Source organism: Lissotriton helveticus, chromosome 7, assembly GCF_964261635.1.
Source record: "Lissotriton helveticus chromosome 7, aLisHel1.1, whole genome shotgun sequence".
NCBI lineage: Eukaryota > Metazoa > Chordata > Amphibia > Caudata > Salamandridae > Lissotriton > Lissotriton helveticus.
This window is the reverse complement of record NC_136068.1, coordinates 1,685,269,978-1,685,292,750: the sequence shown is the minus strand read 5'-3', so window position 1 is coordinate 1,685,292,750 and position 22,773 is coordinate 1,685,269,978. Positions and strand designations below refer to the sequence as shown.

General features: G+C 45.2%; 1 protein-coding gene across 4 annotated transcripts in view; it reads left to right on the top strand.

Moving 5' to 3' along the window:
• The window catches only part of LOC144770660 (uncharacterized), a 281,327-nt gene that overhangs the window by 82,873 nt on the left and 175,681 nt on the right, over window positions 1-22,773 (top strand). For all 4 annotated transcript variants that reach the window (XM_078655370.1, XM_078655371.1, XM_078655373.1 and 1 more), the window contains one exon: window positions 18,801-19,058. In XM_078655370.1, coding sequence (XP_078511496.1) covers window positions 18,801-19,058 — 258 coding nt within the window. The remainder of the gene's footprint in view (window positions 1-18,800; window positions 19,059-22,773) is intronic.

Sequence of the window (22,773 nt, the reverse complement as noted above, 5' to 3'; positions counted from 1 at the left end):
GGGGGTTGTCACACTTATGTAATGTGTTTTGAAGTTCCATGTCTACATTCCCCCCACTTGATATATCATCTACCTTCTCTGTCGCTCTCTTGTTAACGGACAGTAACTGATAAATGCTACCTGCAGCGTCTTTAACCTGGGTGTGGGACCTAACGGTGAAAACTCCTCCTATCTTGGTGCTTACCCTTTTACAACATGCTATCACTAATTGAAAAATACAGTTCATCCAAATCAGTACCACAGTATTTGGCAACAGGGCCTTGAACAGTTCAGACATCCACAATGGCAACCAATGAAACCACCCACCCTGAGAAACACTCAGCAGGGGCCCCTCCTTCATTTCTCATCATCCTCTGCAGGTTGTGCAGTGTTCATATTGCCTCCGTTAAACTTCCATTGTCCTCATCATTTGCAGAGACAAACATGCAGCACTATGTCCCAACCTTGGTGCACACCCCTCCATCCATGGGCATCAGAAGGTCCAGCACATAACCAGGGACGGCCTGGCCATAGCAGGCACCGGTCGATTCCCCGGTAGGCCGCTAAGGTGGGGGCTGGTTTTGGGCCCCTGGGGGCCGTTTTTGTTACCAGGGGTCGGCAATATTGGCCCCCTGTAACCAAATCGGCCGAAACCGACCCACACTAACTGCTCAGCTTCCCTGCTCTTCACCCTTGAGCCATTACCTGTGCTTGGGCAAATGGTAGCATACTTCTACAAAATAATTGAACTTCGTATTTTCTTCCAAGTGATGGTTTCAAAACAATCTGCAAACCACTTCCGCCAGTGTTAAAAATTGGGTCTCTAGTTGCAGAAGTTCAAGTAGGCACCACAATCCTAGTCAGGGTAAGTCACAGACACAACCTAAATTAACCTGTGCCCACCCTCTGGTAGCTTGGAACAGAGCAGGCAGGAGTAACTTAAGAGGCAATGTGTAAAGTATTTGTGCAACACTTAAATTACAGTTACTCAATGAAAGCACCTCAAAAGAGACGCCCTTTGCCAAACGGAACTTTTTCCTTCTGCCAGAACCTCACCTGCTTGTCTGGGGACACACGCTGCCGCTTGGGACACCCTGTTGGTCTCCTCCGCCGCCGTTGCACGTTTCCATCGGTGCACGGCCGCCTAGAGGGGAGACCACAACCCCCAGCGATCCCTGCGGGCGACCACGCCCACCACTCGTTTTGGCGTCAGGAGGCACATTTAAACATTGACAGGGCTGCAGAGGAGTGGACGCCCTTTGCCAAACTGAACTTTTTCCTTCTGCCAGAACCTCACCTGCTTGTCTGGGGACACACGCTGCCGCTTGGGACACCCTGTTGGTCTCCTCCGCCGCCGCTGCACGTTTCCATCGGTGCACGCCCGCCGAGAGGGGAGACCACAACCCCCAGCGATCCCTGCGGGCGACCACGCCCACCACTTGTTTTGGCGCCAGGAGGCGCATTTAAACATTGACAGGGTTCCCGCGACGCGGGACGCGCGCGGGCGAAGCCCGGGCCAAGGGCGGGCCCGTTTAAGCCCGTTAAAGACCGGGTAAGACTGGACTGGGCCATCCCTCTTATATTTGAACTTAAAGTTTTGCTCGTTTTTATGGACTAATTCTACCTATTACTGTTTATTACATCTTGCTAAGTCCTTACATGTTGTAAACAACCTACCTAAGTGTCAGCAATTTTCAGCTATCATGACGACGAGAGGTATGAGGTGCAAAGCTGCTCAGGGTGCAGCACAGGTGATTGGCCCAATAGACCAGTATATTAATAGAGCCAACAACGCCATAGACCAAGGCATACTCCTGTTGGAGCGCAGAGTCTCACTAGACCTGGTAGCAGCTAAGCGCTCTTCACTGGGATCATTAGCGTCAGTAAGGACACCTAATAACCCGCGGGTAAATAATCCCTTAGTTGAAACACTTGTTGAAATTCACACTGTCCCAAATATGGTCGACTTGTCGGCCTCCTTGGCCCTAACGGATTCACAATTGAGCCAGCCGCTGGACAAAACCCCAGAACTTTTTGCTTCCCCGAGGCGGGTAAGCCCTGCCGTGGAACTCTCAAGGGGGAAAAGGGAGGGTGCTATACCCAAGAAAAAGAGGCCAGTAAAAACAAAAGTAAATGGGAAAGATCATACTGCATTAATCGATTTACCCTGCACACAGGCCCAGGGTCAAGATTCATTGGGGCAGTATGATTTACAAACTAAACATATAGATATTGTAATTCCCTCCTTAGACGTAGAAAATTCCATCGACACTGGCAGCCCGGAGGGTGGATGCAAAATCTGTGCTTTAAACAACCAACTTCTAACTAGATTAGGTGAACTCATAAAAACCTACTTACAGCCCATAGTAACGACCCTCTCAAATCTAGAAAAGAAATTGTCCGATTTGTAGGCACCCGCACACGTTTTAAAGGCACGCGCAAATGTTCCCAAGGGGGTAGGGGTGGCTACAACAGGGGCCCAAAATTTGAATAAGAACATCCTCCCGGTAGGCACTTTAAAAACCAAAGCCACCGTCCCGGCCACTAATGTAAAAACGAAGCCTGCCCCAGCAGAAGTCAAAAAAGCTCCTGCAGTGCTAAAGACCCCCGTTATGCAAGACTCACAGAAGGCTGTTCCAGCTAAACCAGTAGGGGTACAACTTGCCAATGATAGGAACAGGGGGAGAACATGGTTACCAGTGCACCTACCCCCGGAATGTAGCCCTTTTGCTGTGATAATGATAGGGGTCCCAGAGCTGAGTCCCAACACGGCAGAACCTAGTTGGTCCCTTAAAAACAAGGTACAGCATTGGCTCAATATAAACAGACCACTGCCCTCGAACTATGGGAGCAGAATTTCAATGGTCAGAAGGGTCCCCTGGATAGGTAAGGAGTTGAAAAATATTCTGAGGGATTGTGTTATAGTCAACTTCGAAGACCCACGCACAGTTGACCATATTTGTTCATGGGCCCCGACCGTTAAGAACGACGGAATAGACACTAAAAGACTTGCCTTTTTCTACCCCCCAGTAAATTGCTACAACGGAGGTCAAGGTGGGGACTGGACCCAAGTAGGGAACTAGGACAGAAGAAGAGATTGGGCAGATTGGTCAGGTAACGGAGGTCAAGGTGGGGACTGGACTCAAGTAGGGAAATGGGACAGGAGAAGGGAGTGGGTAGACTGGTCAGGTAATAGAGATAGAGGTATGCCATACAACGTAGGTTGGAGAGGCGCTCCAGTTACCAACAGGTTTGACTGCCTAGAATTGGTCGATTGACCACCACCGAGTACCAGACTAGGCAGGCAGGGCCTTTTACATTTTTCTTATCCTGGTCGGAAAAACAGGTGGGCTCACTCCACAGCTCCAATAAATACAGTATCAACTACAAGGAAGACACCCCCGGAAATATCACCAAAGTTTGGCCCAATAGGCATTAGCACTGACCAATTAGAGTCTGAAACCACTGAAATTGAGCCACCAGCAGACATGGGGGTGGTAGAAAACTTTAGGCTACTAGACGTAGGGCCAATTGAGGAGATTACCCACATTCAAACCACTTTTGACAACCTAGATGATACATCACAAGGCTTACTGCTAACAGACACGTATCCACAGGAGGATAGTATGGCCCACCTCGAAACTAACGATATGCCAAACCCCTATTTAACCTTCTCCGTTCTATATTGGAATGTAGCAGGTCTCCGCATGAAAACTAACCTTCCGACATGGTTAGCTACAGTTAGAGTACACCAGATATTATGCTTACAGGAGACATGGTCCACTGTGCCTATACATTTATTAGGCTTTAAAACCTATTATGTACCTGCTAGTCCTAGTACATCAGGCAGACCCAAGGGTGGACTTGCACTTTATGTAGCAAATAATCTCCCTTCGATGGAAGCAAATATCTTGAAGTGTAATGTGAACTATCAAATTTTAAGGGTTACATTTAAAAACTGTGTGACGTTCTTTTTTGTTAACTTTTACAACAATCTTTCTCAGGCAGATTGTGTAAATACTCTAACTGAAATAACATCCTTTTTGAATGAACAGCAGATCAAGCTCATTACCAAAGCATACTATTGATATGGGGAGGGGATTTTAACATGCCATTATGTACTAATTGTAAGAACGGTAATTGTGGTCTTACGGATGTAAACGGTTCTCCATTAATACACTATCATCATACAAAGGAAGGTAACTGTTTGAATGAGTGTTTATTTTCTCTAGAAATGGATTTTGCAAATGACCTAGTTGAACCCCCTGTTGATTTTATGCCAACGTTTCATGGGAGGGGTCTGTCAAGTGTAATTGACTACATACTTTGTTCTCAAAATATGAAGGGTCAATTGACTAATTTTATCACAGGTTCTGATACCAGCAGTGATCATTTTCCCAACAGTGTTTCACTACTTCTTCGAAATGTCTTTTTTGAACCTGACAGGCTGAGTCTATTGACCCAACAATCATTGACCATGGACAAAGTAAATGGGTTTTCAGTAAAATGGGCTAAAATCGACCCAGCAGCAATTTCTAATAAATTTGTAAGCAGAGCCCTTCCTTGGTTGAACATTTGTCTAGCACTAGACTCCTCTCCAAAGTTGATCATCGACAGTTTTCTGGAAATTGTCAGAATAATACGGGAAGAGCTGACTAGCAATCAAAAGTCCAAGAAATCAAAAACTAACGGCTGGTTTAATTCAGATTGTCGTAAAGCCCAGAGTAACTTAAAAACAGCCATGCATAAACCTGTTAGAGACCAAGATGAAATCAAATCACTCAGAAAGGGCTACAATTTAGCTCAATACAATCGCAGGAAAGAAATTAAGAAAAAACTGTGGGCCCAACTCCACAAGAGTTGTCTAACAAAAGACAGCTCCCTGTTTTGGCGCACGGTTAAATCACCCTTTTTGGTCGATACCACCACTCCCCGCCATCTTGATGTGGTGGTGTCGGCTGAAGAGTGGGTAGCACACTTTTCCAAAATATTTGGTGATTCATCTGCACAGAATATCACCGAAGATAGGGAGGAAGGAAGTTTAAGTCAGACTTATCCAATAGATCTTGCATTTAGCCATAAGGAGGTCATCAATGCATTATCTTCTTCTAAGACTGGCAAGGCACCAGGCCCGGACGGGGTACCCCTGGACATCTTTGCATACTGTCCAGACCTTTGGACACCTCTTATCACTCATATTATGTCCGTTGTGACAAACATAGGTCTAATAGACTCCTGGTCCACCTCAATTCTCCTTCCTATCTTTAAGAAAGGCGAGCGTAACAACCCAGCCTGCTACAGGCCGATCTCCCTCCTGGATTCCTTGGGTAAAGTTGCGGGTCGGTTAATCCTGGAGCGTCTCCAGGATTGGGCAATCACGAATAACATCATGACCGACCTGCAATACAGCTTCCAGGAGGGCCTTGGCACTGTGGAGCAGGCTTTAAATTTGGCCCTCTTGATTGGCAAGTATGTAGGAGTTAAGGGGGCTAATTTATATCTAGTTTACGTTGACCTCAGCGCAGCTTTCGATTGTGTCATTCATTCAAAGCTGTGGTCTATACTCGGTGAGCATGGGGTCGATCCCCCTCTCATCAATTTTCTCCACGAACCCTATTCTAACGCCTCAGCTTGCGCCAGATATGGAGTGAATGGAGAATTATCACCATCTTTCGCCGTCAATAGGGGGGTTAGACAGGGCTGTGTCCTGGCTCCCTTCCTATTTAATCTGTATACAAATGGCCTAGAAGTGGCCATGCTTGAAGGGAGTCAGGACCTTCCAACTATTAAGCATCGTCCTAACCCCGCATTATTATATGCAGATGATTCTGTTATATTAGCAAGAACACTCAACCAACTTCAACTACAACTAAATAAGTACTGCAAATTTAGGTCATCCCTGGGTTTAGAAGTAAATAAAAATAAAACTTTTGTAATGCATATTGGGCCTAGGGCGAAGAAAACCAAACCAATAGTTATCGATAACGTCAGGTTGGAACGAACCAAGGAGTATCCATACTTAGGGATCCTAGTGGATGATAAATTAAGCTGGAAGCAAGGTTTAGTTAGTAAAAAATTGCTCTTTCAGAGAGCAACTTCAGCCCTAGTTTCCTTTTCAAGGAAATTAGGTAAGCCTGCCGCAGCGGAATTACTAAAAATCTATTATGCGAAATGCCATAGCATAGCGACCTACGGTGCAGGAGTCTGGGGGTACGTATCAGTTGAAGCCCTTCAAACAGTTGAGAATGGGTTTATAAAATATCTGCTGGCTGTACCTCAAAGCGCCGCTACATACGGTTGCCACATTGAGCTGGGAATCGACTATCTGACCGATAACATCAGGGTTCAGCCGATCCTTCTGTGGCACCGTGTTTGGACCAAAACGCAGTGCCACCTAACCCGCTCACTCTTAACAGACTGCCTGGCCCTAGCTAATTGGCACAAAATTCCAAGGCTCCAGTATGTAAAAAACTTCCTAGGCGACCTGGATCGTATTGTATATTTTTGGGACCCACCCACATTGATGGACATTTCTAGCAAAGAATTGAAAAAACTTTGCCTCTCTCATCTCAGGGAACTACGTCTGACACAGGAAATAAGCAAACCTTCAAACGCTCATATTATTCTAACACTTCAGACTACTTTGGGGATCCAGCCTTATTTAACTTTCTATTTAAGTACCTACGATAAATATTTATTGACTAGGTTTAGATTTAATACATTTTATCACCTAGTCACAGATCCAAAGCAGCAAGACTGGTCACACAATTTAATGAAATGTCCCTGCGATGGGATTTCGGACCAGCCAACAATTCATATAATACTGTTCTGTAGATATTATACGACCCCACGTAAGCGCTGGATTTTGCCTGTATTGCGCACAATGGGTTTGAGAATGTGTCGTCCCGCATACTTGGCACAACAGTCCTTGGACTCTGTATACATTTCAAAATGTGTAGCTGGCTTCCTAAAACTATGTCTAAATATCAGGTGCAGGCTTCGCGTGGCTTAGCCACCTGTGTTAAAGTTATACTCTTATTGTTTAGTGTTGTCTCTGGACCTCGAATACTACGCCAATTCTGTAATGAGTATATTAGAATCCTGCTTAAAATTTGTTGCAGAAAAATTCGAGGCCCAGCTTATTGTTCTAAATGTACGTTATTGTTAAATGAAGTTCTTTTATAATCTTTTAAAAAAAATGTATTTAATGAATTGTGCTTTTATTTAATTAAGATGTATTTAGAAATATAGTCTTTTAACCAGTGTATGTACTTTTTATGGTTATGCAAAATTGTAACCGAATAAAAGTTTTATGACTGACTGACTGACTCCACACAGGTTTAGAGAAACAGAGAACATTTATCTCATTAAAATAAGACAAAAATGACAAAAATCCAAAAAGGAGAAGTCGAGACATGAATTTTTAAAGATTAAAATTGAAACCCGAGCTTAGACGTCAGTTGCGACCAAAAGGTTACAGTAGATCGTGAGGGACTGTGCAAATTCAGAGTTCAGGCCGGCTGCGATGGAGGGCAGTCTGGCTACAGGACCCACGATGGACCTGCTGAAGAGATTCTTTCAATAGAGCTTTTGTCGACATAGAGGGTCTACTGCATCATCATTGAGATGTGCAGTGGGTGTGCCGCATCATCATCGAGCTCTGTTGAAGTGAAGGCAATGGATCATCATCGAGCTATGCCGGTTGTGGATCTGATTGTCATCGAGCAGCCTCTGTGTTGGCGTTGAATGGCGATGCAGCAGAAATTCTCACTTAGCTGAGGCAATGCGTTGGCATTTGCAGAACTCAGCTGCAGAACCCACTTTTGAGGCCTAGGACTGGATGGGACAACTCAGGCAAGGGTAATACTCACAGAGGGCAGAGTCCAGCAGCACTAGCAAGATTGAGGGAGGTCTTTTATTTTCCCTGAGACTTCTGAAAACAGGAGGTTAGCTAGCAAGCTCTTAGAGTGACTCTTGGCTCAAGTGAGATGGGTCCAGTCCTTGTCCTCAGCAGGGCAGAGATCAACAGGCAGCACAGCAACTCAGCAAAGCAGAGAAGCAGCTCCTCAGAACAGAAAGTCACAACAAATTGGCAATCCTTACAGCACAGTAGCCTTTACTCCAGCAGAGTTATTTCCATCTCCAGTTGCATACTGGTTTGTTAAGGTCAGAGCCCTGGTACAGATACCCAAAAGTGCCTTTGATATAGGGGGTGACTTCAAAGGAACTCTCTGAGGTGCACACGGATCCCTGTCAACCACTACTGTTTGCCAGGCTATCTGTGGGGGAATCTGTCCTTTGTTTGAGGACAGGACACACCCTATTCAGATCTAAGTGTGATCTACCTCTTCCCCTTCCAGCAAGGCTATCAGAATGCAGATGAATACAGATGAGTCATCTCTCACATCCAGCTCTTCCTGTGTTTTTGGCTATCTAGAGGGAATGCACAATGTGTTGCTGTTACCCAGCCCGATATGTATTGGAGACAGGCTGCAGTCACACAGACCAAAGTTAGGAGCAGAGAAATGTCCACTTTCAAAAAGTGGAATTTCAGAAATGGCAATGCAAACCCAACTTTACCATCAAAGAGGCTTTATCACCACCATTCCAAAGATGTGAAACATGCTGTAGCTACCCCTTTCAGGAATTACAGCATAAAAGGTGTTTTAAGGAATCCCCAGTGCTAGCCTATGTGAGGAATCGACCTAACAGGAGTGAAAAACAAATTTAGCAATAAAACTCAAAAGTACATGTCCTGCCTTTTAGTTGTATAGTACCATGCCATTAGGGCCACTTAGGGTCTACCGTAAGGGTGAATTATGTGTAATAAAAAGGGAGTTCATGGCTTGGCAAGTGGTTTTAAATGTCAAGGCAACGTGGCAGTAAACTGCACACACAGGCGGTTTTACAGGCTACTTGTGTGGGTCGTACAACCATTGCTGCAGGAACACTGGTTCACGCTTCCAACTCATGTAAGGAGATCTTTACTGTTGTGAGGGAGTTCACGGCCCCTAGATCTAATCTGCCTCAAATCGCTCCCTCTGAGTCGTGGGTGTGTGATCTTGCAAAGTTTTTTACGGACAAGATTAAACTGATTCTGGACTCCTTTCCGGAGAGGATGGTTGAAACTCATCCCAGCACTGTGGTTGGGTTAGCTCCTTCGTCTACTCTGGATTCCGCCTTGGCGGAGTTTCCACCCATCCCTATCTCTACGTCATTGGCACTTTTGGCCAACCTCAAATCGGGGTCGCCGTTAGACCCTTGTCCGGCCAAAGTTCTGGCGAAGATGGCGGTGGTGGTTAACCCACTTTTGAACCTCTCTCTGAGGGAAGGGGTGGTCCCGCAGACTTGGAAGCGGGCAATGGTGATCCCCCTCCTTAAAAAGCCCGGCCTAGACCCTGAGGTGTTAGCCAATTTTAGGCCCATCTCTCTCCTCCCCGCGCTGGCTAAAATCACGGAGAAGCATGTGCATAGCGTGCTCTCGGGCTTCTTAGAATCCAATGACCTGCTGCACTCCACGCAATCGGGCTTCCGCCCTAACTTAAGTACGGAGACGGCACTTTTGGAGGTGTCAGAGGCCATTAAGGAGACCCTGGATTCAGGAGGCAAGGCTATGCTTGTCATGCTTGATCTGTCGGCGGCCTTTGACACCGCCCCCCATGAGGGGCTCCTCGCCAGACTTCATGACATCGGTCTGAGGGGGACGGTGTTCAGCTGGTTTACATCTTTTCTTGCTGGTCGCCGACAAACGGTCTTGGCCTCCCCGAGCTCCGCTGAGATGCCGCCATTGGGAGTGGGAGTTCCGCAGGGCTCTGTGTTGAGCCCGACGCTCTTCAACATCTTTATGACCCCTCTGGCGGCACTGGTGGAGTCCTTCGGGGCCCAGATCGTCTCCTACGCTGATGATACCCAGCTTCTTTTCACGTGTCGGAAAGATCAGGATTTTGACGGAGAGAGCATTCGGGACTGTCTCGGGGCAGTCTTCAATTGGTTTCAGCAGAACAGCCTCAAATGCAATTCCAACAAGTCGGAGGTGTTGTTCTTTGGCTGCTCCTCAGATCCTGACTGGCAGGCATGGTGGCCGGTGGATATGTTCCCCCCTGCACAGGCGTCCCAGTTGGCAAAAAATCTGGGAGTCAAGATCGACAATGGGCTGACGTTGAAATCTCAGATCCTCGGTCTGACGGGTACATGCTTTGGCATTCTCAAGATGCTCCGGAAGTTCCTGCCTCTGCTCACAGAAGAGCATAGGAGGATTACGGTCCAAGCCTTAATTGGCTCCAGATTGGACTATGCCAACGTCCTCTATCTGGGTCTTCCGGAATATCTTGAACAGCGGCTGCAGGTTGTGCAGAACTCTGCGGCATGCGCTATCTTTGGCCTCCACAGGCGAGCCAGAGTGTCCGGCCTTGTGCAGGCGCTCCATTGGCTGCCTATCCGAAAGCGGATAATTTTTAAGGCGTTGACCCTGGCCCATAAGGCGCTTTTTGGTTCAGGAGCTAAATATCTGCAGCGTAGGCTTGTCTTCTACCGCCCGGCCCGATCCTTGCGATCTGAATCTTCGTTTCTTGCGGCGGTTCCTCGAGTAAAGAGGGCCCGTATCGGGGGGCGTTCCTTCAGACTGAGGGCATCACAGCTCTGGAACACTCTGCCTTTGGCCTTACGCGGTACCTCCAATATTCTGTCTTTTAGGAGGGGCCTTAAAACCTGGCTTTTTACCCTTTAGTGTGTTTCCGTTTTGTGGTTTTCTTTTGCTGTCTATGAATGTTTTATATTGTGTTATGTTTCTTCTCTGAGCTGCCAAAATAAAGCGCCGGGACACTCTTATCGAGTAGCCGTGCGCTATAGAAATTAAATTTAACATAACATAACATAACATAACTGGTAGCATTTAGATTAATGGCCCTGAGTATATGGTATACCACTTTACAAGGGACTTACAGATACATTAAATATGCCAATCAGGTATACACCAAAGTCACCATGTTTAGGGGTGAAGCACATGCACTTTAGCACTGGTTAGCAATGGTTAAGTGCTCAGTGTCCTCTGGCCAACAATAAGATACAGCAAAGAATAGAGGCAAGCAGGCTAAAAGTTGGGGGAATGTTGCTTAAATGTGAATTTACCTTAAAGAATAAAAGACTAGATGCATTTTGGCAAAACAGGAACAGTTGGTTTAATTAAACACAGCGGCCGGGATAGTCTGGGTCTGAAGACTGTCTCCAAGCATATCGGTTTCGGTCATCATTTTATACATTACATAAAGCGTCCTACAGTAATTTGCACATTTGTTTGGAGGCAGAAATCCAAGCCTATTCATGGGCCATAAATCTAGTCTTTTGATGAGAAGCGCAGGTGGGTATTGACCCTACATGGACACAATTTCGGGCCAGTGAGTATTTTTCCCTTTGTCCAGGATGGGGAGCGCATAATTACTGAGTGTAGTGTGCATGCCGTGTTCTGATTGGCTGAGTGTTCCTAACTTAGTGTGGCATTTGACTTGAAGATTTATAGCTTTTTAAATATTTTCTGCTTTTAGGAAATTCTCTCATTGCAAGATGTTGTACCCTGTATATTTATTCTATTGATATATTATGAAATTATATTTGTATAGAAGACTCCAGTGTGTAAATTATGATGATCAATTACTTTAACTTATACCTATGATACTGCAATACCTGGATCCTAATTTTTTTTTAAGACACTTATGCGCTGGTAACAAACCCACCTAGAAACTCATATACACAGTGATGTATCAACTGACAGACACAATGAGAGACTGACAAACCCACTGACACTCACGCACCCACTCACAGACCCACTCAGAGATTCACACACCCACTCAGACACTCATGCGCCCACTCACAGACCCATTCAGAGACTCAAACACCTACTCCAACTCTCACACACCTACTCATACATGCACTCACAGACCCACACAGGTTCTCACACACTCACTATTACAGTTTACAGGTTACAGTTATGAAAAACATTTTAAGAAACCTTAGAAACTCAATGAAAAAAACAAAGGTTACAGGGACACTATAGATAGGAAATATATTTAAAAAAACAGAAATTCACTGAAAAAAAATCAAAGGTTACAGGCACATTACAGTTAGACTCACCTTTCACTTGTACAAAACCAGGAAGATGCAGCAGTTATATTTACCTGAGCTACCTATAACTTATGGCACTGCAATGCACTGCTTGTGACCTCACATATTACATCACTGATGACATGGCCAGTGACATCACTGATGACATCTCAGTTATAATTAGCTCAGGAAACTATAACTGTTGAATTTCTCTGGTTATGTACGAGTAAAATGTGGTCCTAACTATAACTGCTCTGTAACCTTTGTTCTTTATCCACAGTGTGTGTGTGTGTGTGTGTATGTATATATATATATATATGTGTTACCACTCAGTGCTGGTAGTCCAGGGCTCTAGCAGCGCGGCGGTCCCTACCAAAAAAACGACGTTTTTTGTAATATTTTGCAGTAAGCTTCCTGCCAACCTCCTGGGTTCAGAAAGGGTCGGGACACTCCGAGATGCTTCAAAGTCAGTTTATTAGAAACTAATGGTTACAAAAGCCGACGCGTTTCGCCGTAAGGCTTGGTCACCTGGGTGAGGGGTTCTCATGTTTTTAAAGACTGATTGGAGTTCGCCGAGCACTGCAGACGCCTAGAAACACAAGACTTCTACTTTGGTTTCCCCACGTATCATCAGCCCAGGTATGGAGTATGCTGGGAGTTGTAGTGTTTGCAATTCTACACTACAACCAACGATCACATGGTTGGGGGAGGCGTGCTCCTATCAATTAGGGAGTGCTGCAGAGACTTTCATTAGCTGGGTGCACGAACTTTCAGTTGGGCAGGGGCGTCTGAGGAAGGCTCACGCCGAAATGCATAACGCCTTACCTGCTAACAAATAAAGAACCTCTCTTCCCAGTCCTCGCTTGTGGCTCCTTCCTTTGGTTTTCACTGGAGGTGGTTTGTGATGTTGTTCGTGTCGTCCAGAGACACGTCAAGAAGCTCCCGCTTCGGAAAGTTGGCTGCCCTATTCTGGTGCCTGCGTAAGCAGTTTCTCTCATCGAGGTATTGACATGTGGCAGCTCACATACAGCAAAGCAGGAAAGCACGGGACGTTACGCAAATGGCAGTCTGTGATTTCACGGATGGTGTTGGTGCACTGTTACCGACCCACGTCCTGTCGGACCTGTACCCTGCAGATTGAAGCGGTACAGCGGGGACTTGAGGGGTTCTCATGTTTTTAAAGACTGATTGGAGTTCGCCGAGCACTGCAGACGCCTAGAAACACAAGACTTCTACTTTGGTTTCCCCACGTATCATCAACCCAGGTATGGAGTATGCTGGGAGTTGTAGTGTTTGCAATTCTACACTACAACAAACGATCACATGGTTGGGGGAGGCGTGCTCCTATCAATTAGGGAGTGCTGCAGAGACTTTCATTAGCTGGGTGCACGAACTTTCAGTTGGGCAGGGGCGTCTGAGGAAGGCTCATGCCGAAATGCATAACGCCTTACCTGCTAACAAATAAAGAACCTCTCTTCTCAGTCCTCGCTTGTGGCTCCTTCCTTTGGTTTTCACTGGAGGTGGTTTGTGATGTTGTTCGTGTCGTCCAGAGACACGTCAAGGAGCTCCCGCTTCGGAAAGTTGGCTGCCCTATTCTGGTGCCTGCGTAAGCAGTTTCTCTCGTCAAGGTATTGACATGTGGCAGCTCACATACAGCAAAGCAGGAAAGCACGGGACGTTGCGCAAATGGCAGTCTGTGATTTCACGGATGGTGTTGGTGCACTGTTACCGACCCACGTCCTGGCGGACCTGTACCCTGCAGATTGAAGCGGTACAGCGGGGACTTGAGGGGTTCTCATGTTTTTAAAGACTGATTGGAGTTCGCCGAGCACTGCAGACGCCTAGAAACACAAGACTTCTACTTTGGTTTCCCCACGTAGCATCAGCCCAGGTATGGAGTATGCTGGGAATTGTAGTGTTTGCAATTCTACACTACAACCAACGATCACATGGTTGGGGGAGGCGTGCTCCTATCAATTAGGGAGTGCTGCAGAGACTTTCATTAGCTGGGTGCACAAACTTTCAGTTGGGCAGGGGCGTCTGAGGAAGGCTCACACCGAAATGCATAACGCCTTACCTGCTAACAAATAAAGAACCTCTCTTCCCAGTCCTCGCTTGTGGCTCCTTCCTTTGGTTTTCACTGGAGGTGGTTTGTGATATATATATATATATATATATATATATATATATATATATATATATATATATATATATATGTGTGTGTGTGTGTGTGTGTGCAAACACCAGTCCCAGGCAATGCGTGGTTCGAGAACCACAGGGACACAGACACCAGAGATTTGTGCTTAATCCACTTTTATTTTCCTTGACATGGTTGTATGACGCGTTTGGGCCACCACAGGTAGCCTTGCTCCCATAATGCAATGCGCTATAGAGGCTGCTGATAAATTTTGCTTCCGCAACATGTGACTCATTGTGACCATAACAATGAAAAACAAACTATTAATTGTGGTTTCATGGCCAAAAAATCATCCTTTAGTCTCCTGTGATGCACCAATAAAGAACACTATAAAATCACTAATACATTAATAATTGTCTTGTACATAAATTCCTAGTGCGGCCTAAATGCCTTGTTGTTGCTCTTCCGTTATTACGTAAATTTTGAAATACATATATATCATAGTCCTTCATTATTCCAATTTTTGATAATTGAATATCATCATGATACACTGAAAAACAGAGACTACAATACGGGCTAAGAAAATAAATACAAATGAAGATCATGATTGAAATATTGTGAAACAAATCAATGTTATGATTTATCTGTAATAATAGGAGCGCTACTCTAAAAGATTACATAAAAATCCATCTACTTATATACATAATAAAATCAAGTATATACACTGAAATCCATGGCTACACAGTACTAGTCAATATCGCAATAAAGTGCATAGTGCAGAATCAAGTTTTCTGATTTCTTTATTAGAGTGCAATCATTTCTCAAAGTGCTATGTGTAAAGTGATAATGTCCCCCCAACTTCGGGAGCTGTCAAAAAAACACAGCTTAGAATATACTCCTACTTAGCACCTCTGGGTATAGATAATTTTGTATATAGTAGCTTCAGCCTCCAATCGATATGTGTAAAAAAATAAATATAAATAGATAAAGTGCTCTGCTGTTCAAGTGACTAAGAATTTAAATTGTAGGGCATGTCTGCTCTTAGATAAATCTAATATATATATTGTTTCCAATCAATGTCATTGCTAATTAAATGGAAGGGAACAGACCACGGCTGTTGTGAGTTTTTATGACATTAAGTGCTCATGTAAACATCAGAAGTGCTATACCTTGTCTAGAAGAGGCATAGGTAAGATGCTTGGCATTTGAAGTTGTGCTATCAAAGAATGATGTCAGTATCATCTCAGTTATCCCAGGCTTAAAGGGAATTATGGAGATCATCACCCAGATTCAGGCCATTGGGGGCTCTTGAATCAAGTTCCAATATAAATTAAGACTCAAGTTGTCTGAGAAGCTTTTCCCTGTTGCCTCCTCTCCTTAATGGTGGCACTACCCCGATCACAAAATAGTTCAGGCACTCCAAATTGTTGTCATGTATATCTTTGAAGTGTCTGGCCACAGGTATGTCAAGTCGGAATTAACTATGGCCCTGAGATGATGAAGAATTCTGACATGTACCTGCAGCTTTTTACTGCCTACATTCTGAAATCCACATTTACATGTTAAAACATATACTGCGAACTCAGTCCTGCAGTTGTACATCACTTTCAAAGGAATAGGTTTGTTATTGAATGCAGAGGTGTACTCGAAGGTGTTCTTACCAAATTTGCATGCTCTGCATGAGCTACATTTGTAAAATCCTTGTTTCAATGTTAACCAGTTTTCTTTGGCTGTGGGTTCAAGTGTTGGTATTTAAGCTCTAGTCCTCACTAGAGCATTGTTCATGGACATGTGTCATCTGAAAGGGAGGGTGGGTGTCGAAGGTAGACGTTCGCCCAAGATGTTATCTGTCATAACTATGTGCCAATTACTGTTCATAATGGACCTCATCTGCTTCTGTTGATGATTGTAGGTAGTTATGAGGTAAAACTCAGATTTGGTTCCACCTCTCCTTTCCTCACTAGTAGGTTTGTCGTGGCTAGACTGGGGTTCTATTTCTACAGATAATACATTTTCCCTTGGGATGTTCCTCTCTTTCTCTAATGCTTGTGTAATGGTATGTTTATCATACTCTCTTTCATAAAATCTAATCTTCGCCTCCACTATGCTTCAGTGAAATTCTTGATCAGTACCACATATCCTGGGCAGCTCCAGAATTCTCCATGCTGAATACTTTTTATCAAATAGTACGGAAGAAAGCTTGCGGCACGCAGGTTAGAATAAACGAATTTCGTAGCGCACACTGCATCGCAAAATGTGATGCAGGCCGAGCTACGAAATTCGTTTTATTAATTAAATTGTTTATTTACCTCCAATTATCCATGTTCCGGTTTTTAGCACCCCCCACCCTGCCCCTGCCCCGCCCCGCCTCTCTGCCCCTCCACGGGCCGCAGCTGAACAGCTCTTTGATTTGTTGCATTGTTTGTGCAGCAGCTGCATCCAAAAAACATTCTCTCACTTTTGAATATAACAGTCACCTAGCTGGGCTGTTGGTACAGCATGGGCCCCTGACTACCCCATCTGTTGGTGCTGGAACAATGTTCAGAGTTGGGGTGCTAGTCAATAACCTCACCTTGCTAAAGGCATTGGGGATATGTAACAGCCTGTCTGCTGCCTGACGAAAACATTAGAAAGAAGTCTTGATTGGTCTTTCTCCATCTAAACGATTTCATATGTTGTGAGGATGCTGCAGAACCTCCTGCAGCCCTTATTTCAGCATCACTGTGGGTGGTGGGTCACCTGTCCAATATCAAGATCTCCCCCATGCTTGGCAGGCATCGTTGCACTAAAAGCATCATGCCTAATTGAAAGCCAATGAGGTTTCCATATTTTTCTGGTCCACTCTTCGTTCTTTTTATTTTTCAGAAACAAACCCCTAAAGTCACAAGTTTGTTCTGAAATGCAGAAATAAAAAGTTCCAGTCCCACCGGGAGAGTTCTGCCACTACATTAGAGACATTTCTTTCTTTTATTGCCAACGAACATTGCATGGCAGTCCAAGGAAGGAAAATTCACTAATGATAGCCCAGTGCGCAATAGCCTGGGACTGCCACCACTTTGAACCAGTGGTCCTGTGGCTGATTGGTCACAACAGCAAGGTTTTCTGAAATCTGAGGGCTTACCACTGGATGATGGCAGTTTCGCCTCCTCTCATCAAGGCAGAGGAACCGTGGTTTTTGGTCAGTGGCAAGTTCTTGCAGTTTATGGCTGAGTTCCGCATATGCCTGACTATAAATGCTGCCATAGATCTTTGGTTAAACAATATTAATTTACAAGTACACGAGACTCCTCTGAGGTAACTTATGGAATAAAAGCAACAATTAGAAAATCAGGCAAACAAAATCTACTTGGACATTCCAAAGCGAGCTCACATAAAGCCAGCCCTAAAAGTACTTCAGTGGCTTCCACTGGAGACCAGAATTGAGTTCTGGCTCCTCCACACACTGCATAAAGTATTTTGAGTCAAAGGCATAATATGCCAGAACACACGCAGACGTTGTCATGTAAATATAGAGCAACTTGTATTCAATGACTGCACTTATAATCAACCAATAAACTGTTAAGCATCTGACACATACTTCAAGGTTCCCTAGGTCCATGATACAAGGCTGTGGGATGCCCAAGAGAACATGTTTGAGGGTTCAGGCTATCGGATTTTGCCCTAATGGCTCTTTGGCTGAATTAGGAGCAGATCCGGAGTAGTGATTGAAGAAAAACAGACTCCGGTACAAACTCCACAAATTTTTGGGAGCATTAAAGTTAAAGAGTTCTAGTGAACTGATGGGAGGATGTTAAATGTTTCTTTTTTTAAACTGTAATTGCTGTTATACCTACACCGCTGTGATTTCTTGTCAAAAGAAAGATAGTTTGAGGCACCTTTGGGCCTTAAACATGCATAGCTTGTGGGCATTTGTGGGATGCCCAAATGCTGTCCCAGTAGGAAGACATAAGTACAAGATGCTGAACTTCTCAGTTTAAAATCAATAGACGGTGTCAGAGGCTCTGATCTCAATTTTGATAACTGGCCAAAAACATTCATGTGACTTTAACCAAATAAGTATATTTCTCTATCGCCCAACATGTAATCATGTGCATTGTAGAAATCCAATAGTACAAAATGCTTTTATGTATTGTCTTAGTTCCATGGCCGTAGCCTAGTTCCTGAAATGTGCTTTCAACCGAACTAAACTGCACTGTTCCATTCTCCTGTAGTGGTCTTGGGTTTCCTGTTATTGAAGAGATTACAGATAGTGGTTTTGTGGGGAAACCTAATGGGTTAGTGGAACAGATTAGGCCTGGGTAGAGGTGGTGCATATACCTAGGCCTAAAGAGGCTGCATAGTGTATAGAAAGCCGCAAACATGGACAGTCACAGTTAAAATGTAATATTTACTACATTCACCTAACAGCAAAGATCTTAATAGGAATGCCTCAGTGTGTGCTACCACGAGTAAATATTCCAGCATAGATGTTTATTATGAAGCTGGCAGTGGCAATCACTAACGTTTGAATATGTCTTGGGGTCATTAATTTGACAGTCATGGTCTACTGATATTGAATATTAAACCTGTTTTTTTTTACATCCCACAGGTCACCTTTCATGTGAACATACTGTCAACATCACTGAAACAAACCTTCTCACTATCCAGACCAGCGATTTGAAGCAGCACTGTAACTTGAAAAGCGTCCCCTTGTGCCCAGACTTGACAGAATGCTTTAAAGATAAATTAAAGCTCTGTTCTATCAGTAATTCTACAAAGAAAATGTGTTATTCTATGGATGGTGTTGGAAAGTACTTCATCGAATGTGGGACGGATAATACAAAGGAAGTTGATCTCACAGAAAAAGGTAGGCATTCTAGTGATATAAACCTTTACCAACTGCTACACCATCAGCTGCATCTATTATAAGTAAAATATACATACAGAACCGTTTTTGTGTTGTATCTTGAAGATATATAGGATGCTTAAATCCGGCATCATGAGTCAAAACGGGAGGGGGAGGGACGCATGTAATCACACTTATTCCAAAGCTACTCCATTGATAAATTGCATAGGGATAGCCCGCCCACAGCTTATTCAGCATGCAGTTGTTTTAGAAGTAGAGTATTGACAGGTGTGGAATCAGGGAACAGGAATCCTTGGTCCTAATCAAAAGCCTTGGGGTAGGGCTTTACCATGCCAACCACTGAAACTCAAGAACATAGGGGCATATTATCAAGCCCCTTATCAGCACTTTTCTGCCGATAACGAGGCGATATTTGCATCGCCCTATTATCAAGGCAGAGTTAAGTCAATTAACGTGGCTTAAAGCCATGTTAATTGACTTAACGCTGCCTTGGTAATAGCGCCCCTTTCACGATAAACTCATCGTGAATGGGGGCGTGCAGTGGGTGTTGCGGTGGGCGTTCCACAGCAACACCCATTCACTTCGACGCTGCCACCTATTATCAAGAGAGGCGATAATAGGTGGCAGCGGCGAATTTAAGAACAGAAAAGACCTGCTCTTAAGGTGGCGAAACGAGGAGAAATGCTTCATTTCTCCTCGTTTTTGCTTTTTCCATGTGTGCTGCCTTGAGCACTACAGCAATCTCGGCGAGAGTAATAGCGAACTGCCGGTTAACTCTGCAAAACTCTTCGCGTATTTAACTGATATCCCCTGATGAAGGCTTCAGCCGAAATGCATTGGGATTAAATAACGGATTTATGACCCCCTATAAATACCGCTTTTGTTGGAATTACGTCATTTAAGAATCAAATGATACATGTGATTTGACATTGGAATTGTCATCATTAAATTTGAATGATACGTAAAGAAACCTGTGTCTCTTTTTAAGAAAAACACGTTTGAAAACTGTGGTTGATTCTCAGCTCATTGTTACCAGTGCCCTAGGGGACACCCACACAACTGTGTCGGTGCTACTTTCTTCTTATATTGTTTATTCCCGGGCAGGAAGTTATCCCAAGGAGCACAGTTTAAATAGACTACATACAGAGTGGAAACCCAGCTGTGCATAGTCACATTCTTTTGATTATCTAAAGAAAACATTCTGTTTTCCAAAACCAGAAGTGAAAGTCAACTTTAAGAATGACCGACGGGCTCTCTTCGTTTTTTGTTACGTTCGATAGGAGGACGAGTCCTTTTGTCTTTCTCCTCTACCCCCCCTTTGATTCATATATATGTGTTCACATAAGCATTAGTACTTACAGCATTTCCTTAGAATTGAATGACAATTCAACTCCAGCAAATCTAAGACATGGTAATCATTAACCTGAGCCATCGTCACTCCACTACTAATTGCAGTGGCAGTAGATTTGAACCTGAAGCAGCACCACTACAATGCCCATCATATAAGGAACAGTACTTGTACTAACACCTCCATGTATAGTGGATATTTTCTACAGACCAAAACAATATCTGGATCTGGACAATAAAGCTCTTTACATTTTGCACTTGACAGTTAAATATTAGGCAAGTTATAGTTCAATAGTACCCATTCTGCAGACTTTCATGGGTTCTGGTTGACTGTGCTGTTTTAGAAGTACCTTTACCACACTTCCCACAAGTATGACGGTATATTTTCATATTAAGTCCGGATGAGGTCGCACACTGCTCGTCCCATCAGCGTGTGACCCCGGAGCATGATGGTCGATGTGGTCGGTATCTGCGGGTGCGCTTCTACCCGAGTTTAGAGTCTTGAGGGTGTTCACTGGTGTGCTTGCCATCCCTGGACACGTGTTTCGCGTTCATTAACGCTCATCAGCAGGGATTAGGCGTGTGCACGGGGTTGCTGCGTGGGCTGCCGAAAATATTCATTGGTCCAGATACCTCTTATGGCGCGCAGGTGCGTTGTCTCGAGGTCGTCACCTCCACCGGCTCAAGGGAGCCTGTATAAATAGTAAGTCCGAATGAGGTTGCACACTGTTGGTCCCATCAGCGTGTGACACCGGAGCATGATGGTCGATGTGGTCGGTATCAGCGGGTGTGCTTCTACCCGAGTTTAGAGTCTTGAGGGTGTTCACTGGTGTGCTTGCCTTCCCTGGACACGTGTTTCGCGTTCATTAACGCTCATCAGCAGGTATTAGGCGTGTGCACGGGGTTGCTGCGTGGGCTGCCGAAAATATTCATAGGTCCAGACTACGCACCTGCGTGCCGGTTCGGGCATCGAGGCCATTGACGGATGTTTGGCGGCCTTCTCTTCCACCCCTAACTATTTTCTCTACTGATGAGGGAAGTTATCCCGAAACCCGAGTGATGTCTCGGGCGATATCCAAAAACCCGGGACATGTATCGGGTCTAGATATCATCAGTTCAACAAGTACCTACTTGCACCCACTGTGGTGAACCACTCAAGAACTCCATGTACCAGAGTCCCTAGGGGCGATCCGGAGGAGGGGCTAGCGGTGTGCGGTCCATTGCAATGGTTTCTACAAATTGGCTCCCTTGAGCTTTGAGCCGACGGGCTCCTGGACGATGCACCTGCGTGCCGGTTTGGGCATCGAGGCCATTGACGGTTGTTTGCCGGCCTTCTCTTCCACCCCTAACTATTTTCTCTACTGATGAGGGAAGTTATCCCGAAACCCGAGCCATGTCTTGGGCGATATCCAAAAACCCGGGACATGTATCGGGTCTAGAGATCATCAGTTCAACAAGTACCTACTTGCACCCACTGGGGTGAACCACTCAAGAACTCCATGTACCAGAGTCCATAGGGGCGATCCAGAGGAAGGGCTAGCGGTGTGCTGTCCATTGCGATGGTTTCTACAAATTGGCTCCCTCGATCTTTGAGCCGACGGGCTCCTGGACGACGCACCTGCGTGCCGGTTCAGGCATCGAGGCCATTGACGGTTGTTTGGCGGCCTTCTCTTCCACCCCTCACTATTTTCTCTACTGATGAGGGAAGTTATCCCGAAACCCGAGTCATGTCTCGGGCGATATCCAAAAACCCGGGACATGTATCGGGTCTAGAGATCATCAGTTCAACAAGTACATACTTGCACCCACTGGGGTGAACCACTCAAGAACTCCATGTACCAGAGTCTCTAGGGGCGATCCGGAGGAGGGGCTAGCGGTGTGCGGTCCATTGCGATGGTTTCTACAAATTGGCTCCCTTGAGCTTTGAGCCGACGGGCTCCTGGACGACGCACATGCGTGCCGGTTCGGGCATCGAGGCCATTGACGGTTGTTTGGCGGCCTTCTCTTCCACCCCTAACTATTTTCTCTACTGATGAGGGAAGTTATCCCGAAACCCGAGCCATGTCTCGGGCGATATTCAAAAACCCGGGACATGTATCGGGTCTAGAGATCATCAGTTCAACAAGTACCTACTTGCACCCACTGGGGTGAACCACTCAAGAACTCCATGTACCAGAGTCCCTAGGGGCGATCCGGAGGAGGGGCTAGCGGTGTGCGGTCCATTGCGATGGTTTCTACAAATTGGCTCCCTTGAGCTTTGAGCCGACGGGCTCCTGCGCGACGCACCTGCGTGCCGGTTCGGGCATCGAGGCCATTGACGGTTGTTTGGTGGCCTTCTCTTCCACCCCTAACTATTTTCTCTACTGAT